The sequence below is a fragment of the Ambystoma mexicanum genome, chromosome 14 (genome assembly GCF_040938575.1).
Source record: "Ambystoma mexicanum isolate Mex_15411 chromosome 14, UKY_AmexF1_1, whole genome shotgun sequence".
NCBI lineage: Eukaryota > Metazoa > Chordata > Amphibia > Caudata > Ambystomatidae > Ambystoma > Ambystoma mexicanum.
This window is the reverse complement of record NC_090940.1, coordinates 191,585,111-191,605,927: the sequence shown is the minus strand read 5'-3', so window position 1 is coordinate 191,605,927 and position 20,817 is coordinate 191,585,111. Positions and strand designations below refer to the sequence as shown.

The following is a 20,817-nucleotide window of genomic DNA, read 5'->3' as shown; positions in this document are numbered from 1 at the left end:
CTCTGTCCTGAGCCTGATATTCTCAAGTTCCGGAAACTCCTCAAGACCTTCCTCTTCTCTTCTTTCTTTTCTCTCCCTCTACCCTGCTAACCTAGCTCCCTGCTCTCCCTCCTCTTCCTTACAGCTTGTCGACTGGCCGCCTGGTGTACCTCAGAGTCTCACAGGTCCCTGGCACCCCCGCCAGTCCTCCTTCGCATTTGCCTCGGGCCCTACACCCCACCTACACTCACTGTACTTGAGAATTAACCCAAGAGAGTGGCTCTCTCTGCACTTACCCCAGTCTTCACTGACCGGGTGCACTTGGACCCCCCCTGTGAACGTGTGCACTTGCACGATCCTTATGCTCCATACCTGAAGATTGTCTCTCTGTTCTCCCTAGTCTTCACCCCTTAATTGCACTGGTGAAACTGCAGAATCGTCGTCAGGCCAATTTCTTCCCCTAAACTGTTAAACGTATGTTACGCACTTAATCTGCCTGTGCAAACAATTACCGCTCAGAATTTCAAGGTCTCTGAGCGACTGTTGTTTTTTCCCCTGCTCCCACCCTCCTTGAGCACTTTGAAACACTTGCCTGTGTATAGGCGCTATATAAATGCCACTTGCTGGCTGTACTACCATTGTTTGTTGTCGTTATTATTTATTAATTTATTATTATTTTTCTGTTTTCTCCTTGCTCCGCACTCTCCTTTTCTCCCCCTTCCATGCACTTCTCCCCCTCCCCCTCTCCCATGCACTTGCGCGTTCTCAATTTCACTGGGCCTAGTAAGATCGTTGTTTTGTTCTCCCCTGTTTCCCTTCCCTTGCCTTGTCGCGCTCTGAAACACTTGTGTATGAGCGCTATAGAAATAAAATATCAATATCAATAAATAAACAATACCATACCATTCCCTGTCTGTGTTCAATGGATTTTCAGGCTTTCATCAGAATAACCCAATCCCAAGAATAATCTCTTGTGCATCGTTACAATATCTGGTAGGATACTCTCACCACTCTTTCGATCGGATAGGAAGCCAGCAAAGACTTGGCTTTCTACTAGGTGTCCTTAGACCCAGGCTCTACCTCTGCAACAACATATTCACCTCAGTTTTCCAGGGAGTCTCTGGAGTAACAGCTGTTGACTATCTAAGCACGAGGTCTTCCTTACCCTTGGTGGGCTTTGATGTGGTCCTTTCTCTCACTCCATCACATTCTCCCCCTTCCCATAGATCTGGCCTCCTTTTCGACTCTGGGCTGCGGGATAATGAATGGCATAAGGATTTCATTTGGGGCACCAACAGTGATTTATGACTTATGTTCCAGAATTGGTCTGCAGTTACCACCCCCACCGTAGTGTAGCTAATGGTGTTTTTATGGTGGGTATACAGCCCGCGTCCCTGTCGGCGACAGCATTAAAAGACCATCTTAGAGTGGAGCGTCATATCATGGTGGCTGCCTAATCCCACCATGACTCTGCTCATCCCTGCATCTATGCTCATCTTTCACCCTTGCATGGGATTGAACAAATATGATCGCCCAGTCATCGCTGCTTCCACTGTGTCACTGAACGCCTGGTAAGCGGTGGTTTGCAAACTGCTTTGCATTTTGTGAGCATTCCCAGGGCATTCTGCTGGGCCTCTATTTAGCCCTACGAACCACGATCGTGATCTGGGTTCACGAGGACCCAGTCTGTTGCCACATACAGAGCTTTTTTTGTTTACGGTTGTGGGTGAGCTCTTGGGCCTCGCATAAAAGCTATGAGTGGGGAGTGTACCTGGGGAAATTGCCATGTACCACCTCCGGGATTCAACCCACATAGCTGATAGTCTGATATTGCCCCATTGGTCCCTTTCTCCCAATCTCCAATCCCTAAACATGGGACTTCAATACAGTACACACATTGTTGTTTGATGGGCCTTACAGATGTTTATTAACCGTTCAAATGATTTCTGTTCCTGTGAGCCTTTCTCTTATCTGTTGCCCTTCCCTTAAGGGAAAGTTGCCCTTCATAGTCAGCTGCATGTGTTTACCTCTATAACTTACAACCTAACTGACATGAGCATTCCTCTGGGTATTTCAGGTGTCCAGAATCTTGCAGAAAGGTAATTATTCTTTGAAGATGGTTCAGGTTCAGTATATCCTCAAAAAACGGCCCCAATTACTTGCAGTGATCTCCACCATCGCAGTCCTACCATTTCCTCCTTCACACACCCTCTCTGTTTTGATGTTTAACAGATTATCTCATTACAAGTACTGTGATGTGGTAAAAAACTACGGTAAAACATAGGTAACTCTGTTACCACTGCATTACTGCACCGTTATACTACAATTTCAGTGGTGAAGTGAAGGATTTACTGCCAGCAAAAAAGGAGGTAAATCTGCTGCTTTAATGCTGAAAATTGGCAAAATTCAGAAAAATTACCACCGGTGGTAATTATGCCGAAATCCCCATGGACTCCAATAAATAGGGACTAACACTTCTTACCAACACTTGTAATTCGAGCCTCAAGGTATGTATAAATGCACCACTTCGGTGGACATGTGCTGCAGGCATGGCTACCCACACACACAGAATCAGAATGCAGCGACTGCCTATGATAAATTCGGTCTAGCTGAGCACATAACGTTTTCGCCTCCTTACACCAGATTAAGCCTCAACACCTCTGACATCAGAATAAAGCGACGACATATGACAAAATTCGGTCCAGCTGGACACTTAAAGAGTCTATTGCACTCTTACACTGTCCTGACCACCCTCGGCACCCGGCCACATGCCTTATATCTTGAGTTGCTTACTTGAACCCGGCCAGCCCACCTAATTGCTTATCTTGGTAAAATGCACATACATATTCTAAGCCTTTTCTGAGAATTTCCTAAACTCTCGACTGCAGTCCCCAAGTGTGTCCCCACTACAAACTCGTTGAGACCATAGTTATGGTAAAGGGTGCTCTATAAATGACTACTACAATAGATTACAATCCGCTGGTAATTCCGCCGGACCACGTGGCAGTAATGATAAATCTTTTGGTTGGTATTTTGGCAGATTTACAGCCGAAATACCACCAAACATCCGATGAGGCCCTATGCATTGGCTTGTGTAGACAGCACAGACTGTGGGGGTGAGGCATAGCTATTGATACTTACAGCTGCGGTTTAGGTAGGTGCACAAGGATTTAAATATTTGTAGGATAGGCAAGGATACCTTTCTACTGAGGTTTTGTGACAATAAACTGGGCTAGAAGTAGTAAGGCTTTCTCTAGTACATTGTTATGGCCTAATTTCAGATAGACACAGCATATTATCAAGGTCTAATCTAAGCGGACGTTAGTGTTTAGTCAAAACTCAACTCTCAGCTAACTCTTGTATTTTTATATTCCAACCTGAGCTAACACCAGTGCTTTGCCATTTACCAAACTGTGCTAAACCAAGTATATTGTGTCATGGGTGGCTGTACTCCAGGGTCTTTATTTCACAACCAAAGAAAGGTATTGTGTTTTATCTGGTTAGGTTGTGTTTAGGGTTAACTAATGGGCTTTCCTCTCTCAGCCTCCCCTGAGCTCCTTCATCCCTAACCCAAGTGTCCCTTTGAACAAGATTTCTAAACTTGCGATGGCTAACACCTGCTGTCTAATTCTAGCTATAGGTGAGGGCCAAAAGGCCAATGCCTCATCTTTTTGGCTCCCTCCAGGGGTCTTCCAAAGGGAGTCTAACCTTCTGCTCCCCAGGTGTTCCAACAAGAATGATGTGGCTTTCTATGTGTGCCAATATCCAATAATGTGGTCACTTCTCCCTCTCAGTTGCTCCCTTTCTTTCCTTTTGCTGATTTTACTGCTCCCCCTGTTGTATTTCTTCTCCCTTTCTTTCTCACTCTGGTCGGCTTCCCTGCTCCCTCTCTATCGCGCCTCAAACCTCTTCTATTGGTTCCAGCGCTCCCCGATTCTGCTGGCCAATCTATGGCTACTCCTTCCCCAGCAGCCAAGTTAAGTAGGTGAAATACTTCTACGCCCCTTGTTAACCCCGCCCTCTTTCCCCATGTAGGTCAGTCTGCTGTCTCTGGGATGGGCTCTGTGTCTGGCGTTTCGGGTTCTCTTGGTCCCAGTGAGGGTTTTGCCCTTTTATGCAGCTTGGATTTGCTTTCCGTTTCCGGTATCGCTATGCAGATCGTTTCCTGTGCAGCCTCCCTCTGTCAGTTTGCTTAGTTCCTTCTCCCCCACTGGCACTTCGTCTATTTCAGATGTTGCAAGGCAATGGAGAGAACTCTGGCCAGAAAAGGTATGGGGAGGCATTGTGTGACAGAAGGGAGGGTGGGGGGGACCATTGTTTACATTCAATGAGCATTAAGGGGTTTCAGGGATTTGCCTCACCCTGCCTCTGTGAGAGGGCTGGCTCAGTCTTCCTCCATGGTAGCTCTCCAGCCCCAGGTGGGGGGGTGAGGAGCGATCTTTATCCCCCAGCCACACCCTACCCGGGCAGGGTTCAGTCCCGGATCCTGTCGCAGTTGTTATACAGTAGTTTAATCTAACTGATCCTGAGTTTTGTCATAGTACTATGTAACAACAGTTTATTGCCAATCTATACTAAAATCTGTGTATATCATAGTTTCATCTGAGGAACAGCAGTGTATTGCCATTTACTAATCTATGCTAAAACTAGCAATTTCTTATTGTTTAATCGGAGCTAAAACTATCGTGATAGTACCATTCATCCATGCACTGCATGCTCAAACCTGTGTATTGTCATAGTTTAAACTAAGCTATCAGCTTTGTACATTCTTGACACAGTACAAGCTAACTTGTCATGGTGTCCTACCTCACACAACTGTAGCATATTCTTCCAGTGTGAACTAACACCTGTGTCGAACCATAGTTCATTCACAGATAACACTGGTGTGCAGTCATAGACCAATCTCAGTGTAATGCCAGGGTCCGAGCTCAGCTAGTATCAGTCTAATTATAATAGTTCATCAAAGCTTAATGTAACAGTTCAAATCACATAATCAGCCTCATTACGTGTTGGCCGGTCCAGAAATAAGGTGCCGTTAACAACGCATACAGGCATCTTTCCGGACTGTCCAACTCCAAGTCTGGTGGTAGGGGCTCTGATCTACTGGCAGGCCTGACCTGCCATGAGTTGAGGCCCCTACCGTCAGATAAATGCCTGAATCACTGGCACTGGTACTAATGGTGCCGGTGATTCGGGCAACCCCATCCCATGGAGTCCTACGGGACACCATGGAATGGGGAGTTACCGGTGTCTCCACCGCCCATATTATCCGTGGAATATCGGATGCCGGAGACGGTACGGTAGTTCCCAGGTATCCCACCGGAATTACCTGTGGGATACCGGGGAACTCATAATGAGTACCATGCCTCAGAAAGAAGAAGACCCATATTTCTCCTCGAATTCACAGTGAAGTAAATAGCAATGCCGATAACTCGCAGTATCACTATACATCCAACTATACAGAAAGTCACTGATATATAAGGATGCATGAAAATTGATCCCCGTGGACTTGCTTTTCTGACTTTGTCCTTTTGTATTTTTGATTCGCAGACCTTATTTGGAGATGGAAGTTTCACTTTCCCAGGACCAAATTCAGAAATACACAGACTGCCTTCAGATGTACATGAACAGCACCGTCAAAGAGCTGAGGAGACTGTTTCTGGTCCAAGACCTGGTGGATTCATTGAAAGTATGGTTATGACCATTATCTGTCTGCAAACATCACTTGTAAACGTTGTATTGTGGGGGAACCTTATAATCCTTCATGTGTAATCACAGTCTTCTTTGTGGAAAGGATACAAGTTCTTAGGGCTGCTGAACATTTTATAGTTCTGTGACAAGCACAAACCGAGTCATTCTTCTTCTACTTCTGAAATACAACGGCAAACAATAATAGAAAAACAAGTATTGGCAATGCCAATCGTTTTGGCGTTTACTGCTGTTCTATACATTTTGCATTTATAGGCACCAGGGTTCAAGGAGGAGAATGCAAAGTTTGAAAGGGGGATGCAATAAGGGGTGCATGTGTCCAATAGAATGAGAAGGGGAATGGAGCAAAGGTGAAAGCCAGTGACAGAGGGTGCCATCGATGATGAGCAAAAGGAAATATGAGTGAGAAAGGGGGAGAGTGAGAGGGAGGGTAAGAAATAAAGCGAGCGTGTGAGAGGAAGGATGAGAGGGGATAGAGAGAGGGGATACGATGGGTTGGTGGGGAATAGAGGAGTTAGGATGATGTTGGGTGGGTGGGGTAATAAAGGGTGTAAGGTGGTTGGTGGGAGTATAGAGATAGGTGGTAGTGTTGACTAGAGAAAAGGGTTTAGGATGGGGGTGGTAGAGAGAGGGGATAGGGTGGGTGAAGATGGAGAGAGAGGGAGTAGGGTATGTGGATGGAGAAGAGAGAGGTGGTAGGGTGTCTTGATGGGGGTAGAGAGGGTGGGGGTGGAGATAGTTGGTATTGTGAGTGTGGGTAGAAAGAGTTGGTAGGCTGAGTGGATGGAGATAATGAGAGTTGGTAGGGTGGGTGGTAGAGAGAGTGGGGTGGGTGAGTGGGGGTAGGGTGGATGGGGGTTGACAGAGTTGGGTAGGGTGAGTAGGTGTAGAACGAGTGGGGGTTGGGTGAGTGGCTGTAGAGAGAGTGGGGTAGGGTGGGTGGCTGTAGAAGGAGTGTGGGTAGAAAGAGTGGGGGTAGGGTGGATAGGGGTAAAGAGTGGGGGTAGGTTGGGGTAGAGAGTGGGAGTAGGGTTGGTGGGTTGGAGTAGAGAGATTGGGGGTAGGATAGGTGGGGATAAAGGTTGTGGGTTGGGTGAGTAGGGGTTAGAGAGTGGTGGTAGGGAGGGTGGATAGGGGTAGATAGTGGGGGCATTGTAGAGAGTGGGGGTAGGGAGGGTGGGTGGGGGTAGAAAGAATGGGATTAGGGTGTGGGTGGATGGGTTAGAGTGAGTGGGGGTTGGTTGGGTGGGTTTAGGTAGAAAGAGTGGGTAGGGTGGGTTTAGGTGGAGAGAGTGGGTAGGGTGCGTGAGGGTAGAAAGATTAGGGTAGGGTGGATATGCAGGTGTGGTAGAGAGAGGGGGATTGGGTGAGTAGAGGGGTGGGTTTGAGAGGTTGGGGGTGGGGGTAAGCGAAAATACAAGTTATAGTAACAGACACGTTCCTAAGACTGTCACATTTGCCATACATGTTTGTTATTTATAGATCGAACGCATTTTATGAATAGCCAACATTTACCACAATGTAACATGTATTCTGGTCACTGTGGAGTGAATGTATACAACTATAAAAATATTCAAACTTGATTGAACACGTTGGCACGCGTGCTATTGAAATTCAGTAAAATAGCATTGTGCATGTACAAAACACGTTGTTTTCCGAAACTGCTCAGCGTGTGCTTTAAAACCCTGAGCATTTTTGGAAAGTAAGCTGTAATTCATTATACACGGAGCGCGTGCTGCTCGAGCACACAGGCAGTGCAAATATGTAACAAGAAAAAAGGTACTATTGGGGATTGCGGGCATCGATTCTGCTACCTGTCGCATGCTAAACTAGCACTCCGAGGAGCATGTTGTTTAGATGACTCATATAGGAAGGGTAACGGCAGCGAGATATATTTCTGTGAAACCTGTGAAGTGGTCTTCCCTTTTCACAGACAGGAAGTGCTCAAGTGGTTCACACAAGTCAGAGCAAATAAAACCTGACATGGAACGCCCAAACTCAAAGGGACAAAGTTGTTCAATGTATGTGAATTATAAAATAATATTTAAAGGGTACAACGATCGTTGTGGAAAGTAGCCCAAAAATTGCCTGGTTGTATGCAAAAACAGCCCAAACTAGCCCAACTGGGAAAATCACTATGCTGCTGGAAAGTGGAAAGCCCGGCTCACATGATTTTTACAAAGCTACTGTGAGAAACCCGAAGGTGTCTCACCTGCTAGTCCCCAGAGATCTGTCGTCCAGGTGGACAGGACATGGCCATCGCTATTGGATCCAGTTCCTGGGAGTGGACCAGTGGGGGAGGATCACCTGGGCGAGGGGTCTTCGGGGAGTAGAGGTGGGACAGTGAGGGTTGAGATGCAGTATTCCCTTCCTTGTAACACCTTTTCCCCATCCTACCCTGTAGGATATTGAGAAGCTTTACCCCTTTCCCACACAAACACTTATTTACACTATAAAAGACAAAGGACTAACACCAGAGCCGTTTATCTGACATGTCCCAACACACGGGTCAGGCAGAGTCAGTCAGTTGACAGTAATCACGCACACCTGACAGCCCTTTTACTTCGCCCTAGGGATAAAAGGCAGAGCACGAAAGCACACTTCAAGCAAGGCTGAACGCGCAAGGAGACCGCTATACCAGACCGGCAGTTGAAAAGAAGAAGAAAGGCAGTGAGACCTATAATGACGACAAAGGGGGAGTTGCCCTTGCCCTTTTCTAATCAGACCCACAAAGCCTCTAAAAAGGAAATCATAAGACCGGGTGTGAAAGCTGGCGTGCGAAGCAGCAGACAACAATGGTACACGGGGGCCTCCCATGTTGATAACGCAGGCAGAGAGGCAAGCTAGGTACAGTGGTAGTATCCTTGACTCCAGACATTAAAGAAGCCAACAGGGTTCAGCACTGTCAGTGAGTCGGAGGAGCCTGATAGCAAACAGAACTGTTGAGCCCAAAGTTGCAAGTAGCAACATTTTGAATGCAAGGAATTTGCAAAAGAAAGGAATTTGCAAAAGACAGACTTTGTGTTTGTGTTTGAACTTTAAAGAAAGTTAAGGTCCAGGTGCAGAGGGGTCTGGTGCCACGTGGGCGCCCATTTGAAAGATTCTGACCGGCACCTGTTTTTGAAACTACAAGAACCAGTAGGACCTAGGAAAGGGTGGTGTGAGGCATCAGAGCGGTCCTACAAGGGTCACGTCAAATCCCTTGTACAATCGAAAGTCTCTGACCCATTGCCAGAGGAAAGCTAGGGAGGAGGGAACCCTGCTTTCCGATAAGTTTGCGAACTGGGGAATAAGGCAAGTGTGAACCCGACAGAGGAATGCCAAAAGAAAGTTAAGAGAAGGGAACCAATGCTTTCAGATGAAATTGAAAAACATGAACTATGTTAAAAATACTTGAACTATGTTAATGAAGGCTGTAGTGAACCCGACAGAGGGAGGCCCGAGTTGCAAGGAGGATCCGAGCCCAGCAGAGGGAGATCCAAGGGGTGAAGAACAATCGCCCAGGGTAAAAGAGTACCGAAAGAAACTTGTTTTTTGTTTGTTACTTTGAATCAGTAGGCCTTCTAAGGAAAGAGACTTAGCCTCTGAATGTTTTGATATTGTTGAACTGGAACTGTGAACCTCGTGCAGACGAGGCCAAGGAGTGTGCTGTGCTCGAGAGTCCCGCCTTTTCCCATGCTTCAAACATGGGGAAGGGAGACCCAGCCTTACCATTCTGACTTATAATTTTGTGAACACTTCTTTTTTTCTGGTGAACATTATCCCACACTCTTTTTGTAATTGTCAACTATGCGAGGGCTCACCTGGACTTCGACTTCGCTGCCGCTGGAGGAGGCTTCGGATACAGAATTTTCTGCAGAGATTTCTTCAGGTACACCCTTCGTCTTGAAGAGGTAGGGTCTGTTATGGGAGCTCGCCCGCTTGGTTGGGCCGAAGAAAACAGTACCAACAAGAAAGCTGTACTCCATGCGCAGTCCAGTAAAGGGGGAAAAGCCTGCAGACACAAAGAAACCCTGGTCGGAAGTCCAGTGTGATTGGTATTACCAGGAGATGATGAGAGGCTCCGAGAAGGATGATGGGATGATTACAATGGCAAAGTCCAATGAAGCTGATGGGAAACTTGGAGACTCCGAATGCTCTGACTGAGAAACAAAGGTGATCCAGATACCTTCTAAGAGAATGCAGTACACAACAACTGTGCAGTTCGGGAATTAGCCAGAGAGTGCCAGGTACATTGGGGAACAAGGAGCAAAGAGAAGGAACAGAGGCGATGCCTAGGAGGATGTGGTCCGTCACGGTAGGAGACAGCACCTGCAAAGGATCACAGAATGCAGGGCAAACCCAACGTGAACGGAGCTGGAGGAAACAGCAAGAAAAACCTTTGGATGCAAGAATACACAAGGTCAAAGAGCGAGAAAGGAAGAGAGAGAGAGAGAGATCGCCAGATCTGTGCGAAGAACCTGGAAGCACGTAACGCGGCAGAAAACACTTAGCCAAAACCCAAACAGGAGAAAATCCAAAAACACAGGCTGGAAGAAAGGGAAAGGGTGCCGGTGGCAGGTAGGACGCAAGGCGAGAATCACAGCTGGCAACGTAAGAATTTAAACTGGAGTAGCGAAGCCAAAGGAGGTTTAGAAACAAAGGAAACAGGGCAAAAGGCGGAAACCAGGAGGCCAGAAAGGGAAAGGCACTTCAAAGCGGCTGGGACTGAAAACACAAGTTCAGAAGCGGAGCAAAGGCAATACTAGATTTGCAACTCACTAGGGGAGGGGCTAGAAGGCATGTATGGGAAATGAGCCAGAAAGACTCATTTGCAATGAAAACGTGGCAGAGCATTAATGGCAGAAACTTCACTTAGACCACAGCTTCCAGGAGTACTTCCTCATGACAGTAATTTAGTAGTAAGGATTGGCAATAGTTTTTTTGTATAGGCCCTTTTTATTTGACAAGACGCCACTTGGGCTGCCTTATTATTATTTGATGGTCGTAGCTTGCTCAAATCTTTGATTTAGATTAAGCGTTTATCTCACCCATTATAAAGTTCAATAAACACCCTTGAACTATGATCACTTGTATCTGTGTTTACTGTTGCCACCATGAGTTTCTTACACTGCTGATTGGAGCAAATGTTGTTAGGGAGCTCCTCAATGGTTAGTACGGTGGAGGAGTTTGGAAAATACATGTTAGTGAATTGGCCATTTCATTCCCTGGCATTGCTGGTTGTTATGCCAATCAGATATTCTCAGTTCAGAGCCCCATTTCCCTCTCCCTCTCTCTCTTTGTAAGAATGGGTTTGGCAAAATTGGGCCACAAAAATTAGCCAAAACTAAAAAATATCCACACCTAACAAATGGTTGCCCTTGTTCAAATACTGTACTAGAAATTTTCTTGGAAAAATAGATAGGTCTGAGTGGGAGTCTGTTAAGGGTGACTTTCCGAAGCACAGAGGCTGGAGGGAATTTGGAATTCTGAGAGCAGAGAATGTAATGTGGAAAGGGTTCCAAGGCTAAGGACGGTTGAGGGTGGATGGCAGACAGGAAGTTTTTTGTTATGAAGAGCTGCATGAAAGGAGACATATAATAAGACTTACCTGTCCCACGTCTTATTCGCATTACAAGTGGCGACACGCGTGTTGGGGCGATGGCCTCCGGCTGGTATGACGACTCTGATGGCGGAGTGAGGCAGCAGTTTTTCCGGTGCTTGCCTGGTGGGTTGCCTGGTACCCTGCCTGAATGCATAGATGGCTACATGATTGTAGCAGGAATCGGGCACAGTCATCAAGTGTCAGCTGATGAGTGCGGATCGTTAGAGGGGGTCATAGAAAAAGATTTGGGCTGTTGGAGCTGTGCGACATTCGAATTTGCTTGATCCACTGAAGCGCAGTTGGTGCTGCTGGGGTCAGAACATGAAGGAGAGAACCAATGAACATGCCTGACGTCCACCAGGAAGTGTTGGCACTAGAGGAAAGCACCTTACGGCATGGAGGTGCATGCGGCTATATTTATTTTAAAGGTACTTACAGTGACATGAGGAGAGGTCCTCTCTCTCTCCCTCCTTGTCTCAGTACTTGTACTGAGTAGTTCAACTTGCTCATAATTTGTTTATGTGGCATAATACATACATAATCTTGAAGCACTAGAGGAAGTACCTTGACTGTGCTATTTTGTGTTCAGCACATTTGACTTTGGCTGAAGGGAGTACACTTTCACACCTGCATGCAGAGGAACCATGGAAAATGTGCCGGGTCCCGTGTTATTTCTGCCATCACCTTGAGACCCCAATGTAAGTTGGGCAGATTGGAAAGAAGATTTTTTAAAAGCATGTTCTGGCAGTCTTTGGCACAAACATTCAAATGAGAGGCGGTATTATATCATTGTCTGGGGGCGGCTGGCCGAGAGGTGTTAAAGAGGTTGTTGGAACCAGAGGGCCTGGCCGATACGGGTCAATTCGAAGTGAGCATAGCAAAACTTGACAAACATTATCAGGTCAAATAAAATAAAATATTAGCTTATTACTATTTTGCCAACGGAGTGGGGAATCTATTGAAGAATTTGTTACGGTGCTGAGAGGCCTGGCGATCAAATGCTACTTCAACCACAGTCAAGAGGAACACAGGAACACATTAGGGATCAGTTGATCAGGTGCATCAATAATAAGATAAGAGAAGAATTGTGGCGCGAGAGGGTACCGACTCTTGACAGGGCAATTGAAATTGCAAAAGACATTGAACACACAGAGTCATGCATTAGGGAGCTGCATAAGGAGAAGAGTGTGGATGGACACAAATCCTTGGTTGAGGAGGGTTCATTCAACAAAACGGGCAAACAGCCTGCACATAGGCAGTGGTCTGGTGGTGGCAAGTAGAGCAATCAAAAGGTGAAAGACAGTCCAAAGGAAGGCAAAGGAATACCTTGCAGCGTAGGAGGAGAGACAAGAGGATGGAATGGGTCACCCATATCTGAGACCAGAAATCCATATGGAAAAAGGTGTTATCATTGTGGGAGTGGTAATCATTTTACAAATGACAAGGAATGTCTGGCGATAAACATAATTTGTTGTGAGTGTGGCAAGAAAGGGTATTTTGGCCGTTGTAGGAATTTTAGAAATATCTCGACAGACACGTGAGTTGTAGAATGATGAGTCGGATGATACGGAGGAGATGGGAAGAGAAGTTGTATCATTTGTTCATGTGGTGTCAGGAAAGGTGAAGAGAAGGAAATCTCATGCAGTGGTGCCTATGAATAAAGTCCAAATGCCCATGTTGATTGACAGCACAGCAGACTATACATTAATACACGTGCAGGTTTGGAAGGACAAGTTTGGCTGCTGTACCCTGGAGGAGCCAAGATTTAAAGCCGGTGCTTACAGAGATGTTCTGATTGACATTGTGGGACAAGTTGAAGCTATGCTGCAATTCAAAGAGAGAAGAGCCAACGGAATGGGTTATTGTCACGATGCCCGCTCCCGGGGAGCCGGCTCAGGCCCTGCGTCCCCGAAAGCGGACATCAAGTCCCCGGGGAAGGTCCCAGCAACCCCTTATAGGGGCCCTTTGGATAGCGTCCTGGCGCCTATGGCGCCAGGCTCATAGAAAACGTCAGTCCTGGCGCCATAGGCGCCAGGCTCACTATGAAAGTGTTTGGGTGCACTTACCTGATGCAGACCATGCTGCAGAACCCCGGCCTCCTTGAGGCCTGAAATGAACTACTTTACCTGTGGGACTCATTTACCACCCGGGCGTGGTCGGGGAAGGATACATACCTGATTGGAGGAAGGACACATTCTAGGAACTTCTTCCAAGGCTATTTAAACCACACCCGATCAGCCACACGTGCTTCGCGTTGTTCTGCATCTAGCAGCTGGACGCTCACCGTGTCTGCTCCTGCATCTTGACTTCTGCCACACCTGCCAGCATCCTGAATCATCTGCAAAGGAAGGGAACAAGAGAACAGAAGAAGGAAAAGGCCTCACCTGCTAAATGTGCATCCCAGAGACATTTCGCCGACAATCCTGAAAAGGAAGACATTTATTTTTAAAAGCACATCGCATCGATCGCTGCAGAGCCGCATTCTACTCACCTTTACAGGGCGCCTCCATGTTCAGCAGCGACCATCCCGATTCGCAGTCGCGCCCCCGCACCTAGGGACAAAAAGACAAGAACAAAGGTGAGAGAAAGAAGGGAAAAGGGAAGCTAAAACTCCATGTCAAGACTTACCTGTTGGGTCATTCCCTTTTCATTTCGGGTCCGCGCTGCATCCAGGCATTTTCGGACCCCGGCCCCTAAGGGGAAAAAGACATCAGCGTTAATGAGTGAATGAAAAAACATTACCAAAACACTCATTAAAGACTTACCTGATTTCCACAAGGATTTCACCGCTCACCTCGGGTCGGTGCCCGTTCCCCGGCATTCCGTACCCCGGCCCCTATGGGGAAAAAGACATTAGCATTAGAACATTAATGCATGGACACAAGGGGAACCACTTATAGAAAAACTTACCTGGAAGCCAAGCAAGTTTGGTTCTCACCCATCCGAAAATCCAGTGACGTAACTGGATACCAACGCGCCCCTGCATCAGAAGCAGGATGGAGAGCTCGTCCTTCCAGACCCTAAGGTGAGACGCTACGGGGAAGCACAGAAGGGTTTTGAGGAGGGTGAGAGGGGTAAGTGGGAGGCCGATTGCATTACCCCGCAGACAGTTAACCCCCTATTCTCACCTACAGAAGGATACTTCTGCGAGTCAGACAAGCCAGATCTGGGGCCCGGTCCAGTCCGTCTTCTGAACCCTGCGCATCACCTTAGACGAGGTCACAGCAGCGCGAACCAGGCCAGCGCCCCCGTGGGAGTCAGGTGAGCGTTACAGTTATGTCACAAGGAAGGAAGGGAGGTGAACTCCTTTCGTGAGATGACCAAGCTGAACTAGCTATTACATTGAATCTGCATCATCCGGAGCAGGTATTAGCTGTACAAGAAGGTGATAGCAAAGATGGTGGAGGGCCTGAAAAGGAAGTGGATGTGTCAACATGGCTCCTTGAGGTATTTGAGAAAAGAGTAGGGTGCTTAAAGGGCTTTGTCCATCTGATAAAACTGAAACATGGAGCGGTTCTGATATCTGCAAAGGTGAAGGTGGTAATGTTGGACTTGAGAAAGGAAGTCGAATTGGAACTTGAAAAGATGGAGGCTGGAGAAATTATCAAGAGTATTGAATCCTCTGAATGGGTCAGCCCGATTGTGGTTGTACGGAAATCTAGTGGAGCCATGAAACTATGCATTGACCTCAGAAGTCTCAACAGAAATGTGGTGGGTGAGAGGTTTCCCCTACCAAGATTCAACAATCTGTTAACAAGGGTGTCAGGCTATAACAAGGGTGTTGTCCTACCCTCTATGAATCTAAGGGGTGCGCAATATGAATACAGTACACACTGGTTTTTATACCCTTTTGGGTGCTCGTGCACTTTGGGCAACCGTTGTTAGAATCAACATGTTTGCTGCTGCCAAACACATATCTCAAACTCATATAAAAATTTCAGCTTTTTATTATTAGTTAGCTGATGCTTTTTTCTTTATGCAAAATATTTAGGTTGTTTTTTATATACATGACATTACATGATGTCCATTGTGGAAAACAAACACATAGTTAAAGAATCACTATGAGATAATTACAAATTACATGGGGTATGGATCAAAATCACTTATACATTTAACAGACAACTTGTTTGTAAGTGGAATGTTCCATGCCATTGGGTGTAGAGAACACAAGATGGAAGTGCAAATGGAGGAGACGTTGATAGTAGGTCTTCTATGCCCGGCTAAAGTCTGACCTCATACTTGGTCTACGTCTGGGTATGATGTTAGAAATGGAAATGCAGCACACAGTAAAAGCCCATTGGGAATCTGGGTAAATGTGCTACTGACGTTTCGGCAGAATGGGTGGTAGCCTTCTTCTGGGGCCAAAGAAGTCAGGAGACTCACTGATCGTGCGTCCAGTTAGAGCAGATGAACTCAGAGGGTTTCATCATAGGACAGATGAAGAAACAGGAATAGCCTGTGTGGGCGTTAGTAGAGAGGGCGGCCGGAATGTGGGCGGGCAGCCCATGGGCGGCAGGTAAGGGACCCCTGGAGCTGGGTGCGAGGTCCGGTGGAGGACCGAGAAAGTCGAACCTGGAGCTAATTGGTGAAGTCAGCCCAAAACAGGAGGAGGGCCGAGTCACAAGTGAGCCAGGAGCGAAGTCATCAGGGCTGAGTGGCTCGGATGAAATTTCCGTTTCGTTCGCCCTGCACAGAGTCGAGAAGAGCAGCAGTGGGACCGGCGTCTCGAAATGGCGTCAAGGGTGTCAGGGGCACATGTGTTTTCATTTCTAGACCTGAGAGCAGGATATCATCAAGTTGAATTTCATGCAGACTATATGGATTAAAGGGCTTTCATCAAAACATTTTGGTTATTCAGATGTAAAAGGTTGCCATTTGGATTAGTATTAGTGGCTAGCACCTGCCAAAAAGTGATGCATAAGCTGTTGGGTGATGAAGCTGGCATGATGTTTTATCGAGACGATGTACTGATATGTGGGGCAACTGTAGCTGAGCATGATGTGAGACTGAGGAGAGTATTGAACATTTTGAAGGAAGCAGGCTTGACTATTTGGAGGAATGCACATTCAGGTCTGGTAAGGTTATGCATCTGGGTCATGAGATCACTGGGCAAGGGATCAAACCAAAACATGACACAGTTAAAGCAATCAAGCGTATACCTGAACCAAAGAACAAGAGTGAGGTGGCAGCTTTCCTCGGTCTGGTGGAGTTCTACAGTAAGATTTTCAGGGGTCTGGCAGACAAGACAAAAACTATGAGGAAGCTTACGAGGAAAGGAGTGGTGTTCCGGTGAGATGAGAAATGCACTGAAGAGTTTCAGACTGAAGTGATGTGTATTGCAAGCCCCACTGTTGACTGGCTTTGTGGCGGGTCGGAAGACGGTGGTATTTACGGATATGAGTGATACAGTATTGGGGGTGGTTCTTATGCAACAGGAAGGGAGGGCCATGTATACTATCACAAATGCTTTAAGAATGCTTAAGAAGGCAGAGAAGAGGTACTCAGTAGTTGAGCGTTATGCGCTTGCATGTGTTTGAGCTGCTAACAAGTTTAAGACATACTTGTGAGGGAGAGAATTCCTGGTGAGGACAGAGCACAAACCTTTAGTGAATATTTTCAACCAAGGAGGATTTGAGGGAGTTTCTCAGAGAATTATGAAGTGGGCGACTAGTATGCAAGGTTTGCAATTCCTAGTTGAACATGTACAAGGGAAGGACAATGTAATGCAGATGCTTTATCAAGGATAGCAGTGACGTTCTTGGTGGATGGTGAAGAGGAAGAAGTGGAAAACAAGAAAGCAAAGGCATATTCCAGGTTCCAGAAACTGTGTGAAGCGTGGATAATGAGATGTGCCTGTGATGATCAGGCAGTATTGAAGATGGTGCAGACAGATTTGAATGGAATGGTGGAGAATGAGGAGGTAAGGGATTATAGAAGGGTATGTAATTAGGTGGTTCCGGAGGAGATGAGGGTAACTGTGATGAGTTTGGGGCACAAGGGTCACTTGGGTGTTGGTAGAACAAAAGCATTGATCGGGGCTGATTTTTCATAGCACAGACTGGATCGGGAGGTAGAAAGAAGGATCAAGGAGTGCACAGAGTGTGTGAAGGTGACAAAATATTACATGTTTGTACTCCACCAATGAGGATTTGTGGAGTCCCCAAAGTACCATGGGAAGAGAGAGCCTTGGATCTTTTGGGGCCGTTCACTGGTCGTGATGGATATGTTGTCAAAGTGTTCAGAGGTCTGCGTGTTAAAGGATGTGGGTTCTGTCAGAATGATCAGGTTTCTTGAACCTTTATTCTGGAGGAAAGGTTTTCCTCTGAGATGCTTGTTAGACAGTGGATCACAGCTGGTTTCCAGGGAGTTTAAGGAGTTCTTCTGAGATATGGGATAGAATGAGTGACCACTGCCATGTTTCATCCACAAGGAAATGGGTGTGTGAAACGATTTAATCATACCATTATGGATGTCATAAGAATTGCAGTAGCTATTGGTGGTGGCTGGGTATGGGCGGTGATGAAGTGGATTTTTTCCAATATAGATTGGCTCCACGCACAGTGACTGGAGTATCACCAATCGAATTGTGGAGAGACGGGAAGCCCAATCCTCATTTGTGTCCCAAATGGATAGGAAGGTCTAAATATGTGAGTGCTGGCCTGTAAGTATGAGACAGAATTCGGGAGAGTGGAAGACGAAAGCAAGATTTGATGTGTAAAGGTGTTGTAAGGAGGTGAGAGTGGATCCAAGCAACATAATTAAACTAAAGTTGCTGGGAAAAGTGAAGAAAAGCGAGTTGAGATTTTCAAAGGAATTGGAACTTGTCAAAGATTTGGAGTGACTGTAATGGTCAAAGGGGTGGAATTTGAAGTAAGGAAAGAATGGGTGGGGTCAAAAAGTGAAGAGTTGTGAGTGTGCAGTGGAAGGAAGGGAGGTGTTAAGGGTGGCTTTCCGAAGCACAGAGGATGGATGGAGCTTAAAACTCTGATGGGAAAGTATGGAATGTGGAGAGGGTTGCAAGGCTCGGGGAAGGACGATTGAGGGTGGATGGCAGAGAGGGAGGTTGTTGTTGTGAAGAGCTGCAATAAAGCAGACAAATAATAAGACTTACCTGTCCGGCGTCTTATTCGCATAACAGAGTCAGTAAGCTTGACTGTGTTCTGCACAGAGAAACAAGCATGTGGTTCCATTTCATTTCATGTGGCAATAAATTTACGTTTTAACCAACAATACAGGGACATGCTTGAGAAATTATTGCTAAGCAAGGATTTGTGGCTTGGTAGTTTTGTTTTACAGATCTTACTTGACCGGTTGTAGTTAGTAAATAGTGTTTGTACAGCAAAAGCTCTTTTATCTGACACCCTTGGGAAATTAGGAGGGGGTGGATAGCAAGACATGCTAGTTAACCGAATGTGACTTGTTCTGGGTGGTAAGATTGTGCCTTGAAACACTTGTGTATCGGCGCGTTATAAATGCCATATCATATCATAAGGTGATAGGTAACAGAGTGGAAATGTCTGGTAACAAAGCATCCTGGACTCTGGCTCCATGGAAGGTTGCAGTTAATGTATGTTTCCGGATAACACAGTGTCAGTGCCAGATTACATAGCTTTTGCTGTCATTGTTATCTATCGACTTGTGATTGTTACCTTTTAATGGGCATTGTTTTGAGAAGACATTCTGCATTGCTTAAACTACACACCGCTGGGGACAAAATGTCTTTCTCTGTCACATCACTGTAACATTATAGTCATTATGATCACATGGTACCTCTTCTGTTGGGGCGGACATTCAATCACTGGTGTATCTCTCAGGACCTCCTTTGCATCTTCTTGAATTGTACAAGCTAGGGAAGCCGATGCGTGTCTATAGTACAGTAGCGTACAATACCTGTAAAAGTGATGGCACCTGGCGGAAGGTTCACAAGTCTGAGTTTTCATATTATTGTCCCAAAGTACTGTGACAGTGATTAGGGTAATAGCCCTCTTGGGATCCCATGCAGTAAGGATGTGGATTTCCGCGGATAGACAGACTGGCTGCCTCTTGCGTATCAGACATCTTTACTTTGCACATTTGAGCATTGAAATCCTTTTTCTAGACGTTCTGGTAGAGCTGCTCCATCTTTTTCTCAGGGTGATACCCAGTTGTGTATATGCTTGATGGCCATTTTTCAGAACCTTTAATGGTGCAATTAAGATTCTTGATTGCAGTTATTATACTACATGCTCTTTATTATGTCACTGGGTTGGAGGTCAAGTGTCTACTGTTTGTGATCTGAAGAAAAGAGATTTTTTTTCTCTCACCCAGTGAATATAAGATATGAACTCCAAAAATGGTTTGACGGTTCCTTTGGATGTCGCTCACTCACTCTTAGCGTGTAATCTTATCAAATTGCCAGTTACATACAGGGGATCATCAACGTTAACACTTACATGCTGTTGGGTGACCCCCTGCACGCAATTGTAAACATTTACGAGATTGAGTGTAAAGTTAAAGAGTAAAACCAGACAAAATGGCATCTACCCTTTACTTTTACTCTCTGTCTTGTAAAAAACATAAATGCTGCTTGGGAATCACGTTTTGCAGATGGCGTTTACTGATGGAATCTCCCTGCTTTTAGCAAGTGCTAAATAGAGGTGGATTGCATAGGAATCTATTTGTTTTGGGTCTACATGAAAATCACATGCAGACATAAAAAAAAGTGCACTTATAAGACGGCGGAGGAAAGCACAGCAGAGATGTTCACTCTGCTTTGTGCCCCCTCTCCACCTTTTAGGCATTTGAAAAGGGAGTGGGGCAGAAAATGAAGGCATAAAAGCAATGCGTCTTGCTTTTACACCTTCATTTTCTACACTGCCCATTATAAAAGGACACTGTTGGAGTGCTCCCTCCAATGTTTAAATATGTTTCACCTCTGAGCCATTAAGAATTCCAGGTTCCTATATAGAAGGAAAATGTCAAAGGTAATTTAATTATGGGGTACTCTACCCCAAATGTCTCATCAAATTTGTCAGGTGGCTGGCCTCTCTTAGGCGTGGCATGCTAAATATGAGGGCAGCAGCAACAACCCTACTTAACGGTTTATTAGCAATGGCATGTTCTGTGCAACCCAGTTTCTTACCCATCTAAACCAGTGCAAACCTTTCTGAGTTCAGGGGCATGATAGGATTTAAGAGGATTGCATATCCATTCTTGCCCTCTTTCCAACCTCCTTTGTTAATGATGATTATATCCTAACGACTCTCACTCTTTTAATACCAAATTGGAAAGATTGCATGCTTGCTTGAACGTTTTCTCCCGGAACAGGAGGGATGGAGGATTCGGAACAAATTTAATAAAGCTGCATCCAAATCGCATAGATTTGGGAATCTTAGCCAGAACAGCCCAGGAAACTCTTTTGAAAAAAATGATTGGTGTCTAGAGAGGTGAGGTCTGTCTTCCTACATATTGCCTGGGACAGACTATGTTGTGTTGTCTCCTATTTGTCTGTAAAACCAAAATAAAACACAATTGATCTAGATGTACCAGTGTGGTATTTGGGTATC

General features: G+C 45.9%; 1 protein-coding gene across 2 annotated transcripts in view; it reads left to right on the top strand.

Moving 5' to 3' along the window:
• The window catches only part of RTN1 (reticulon 1), a 1,195,813-nt gene that overhangs the window by 1,110,719 nt on the left and 64,277 nt on the right, over positions 1 to 20,817 (top strand). For both annotated transcript variants that reach the window (XM_069638899.1, XM_069638900.1), the window contains exon 5: positions 5,530 to 5,668. In XM_069638899.1, coding sequence (XP_069495000.1) covers positions 5,530 to 5,668 — 139 coding nt within the window. The remainder of the gene's footprint in view (positions 1 to 5,529; positions 5,669 to 20,817) is intronic.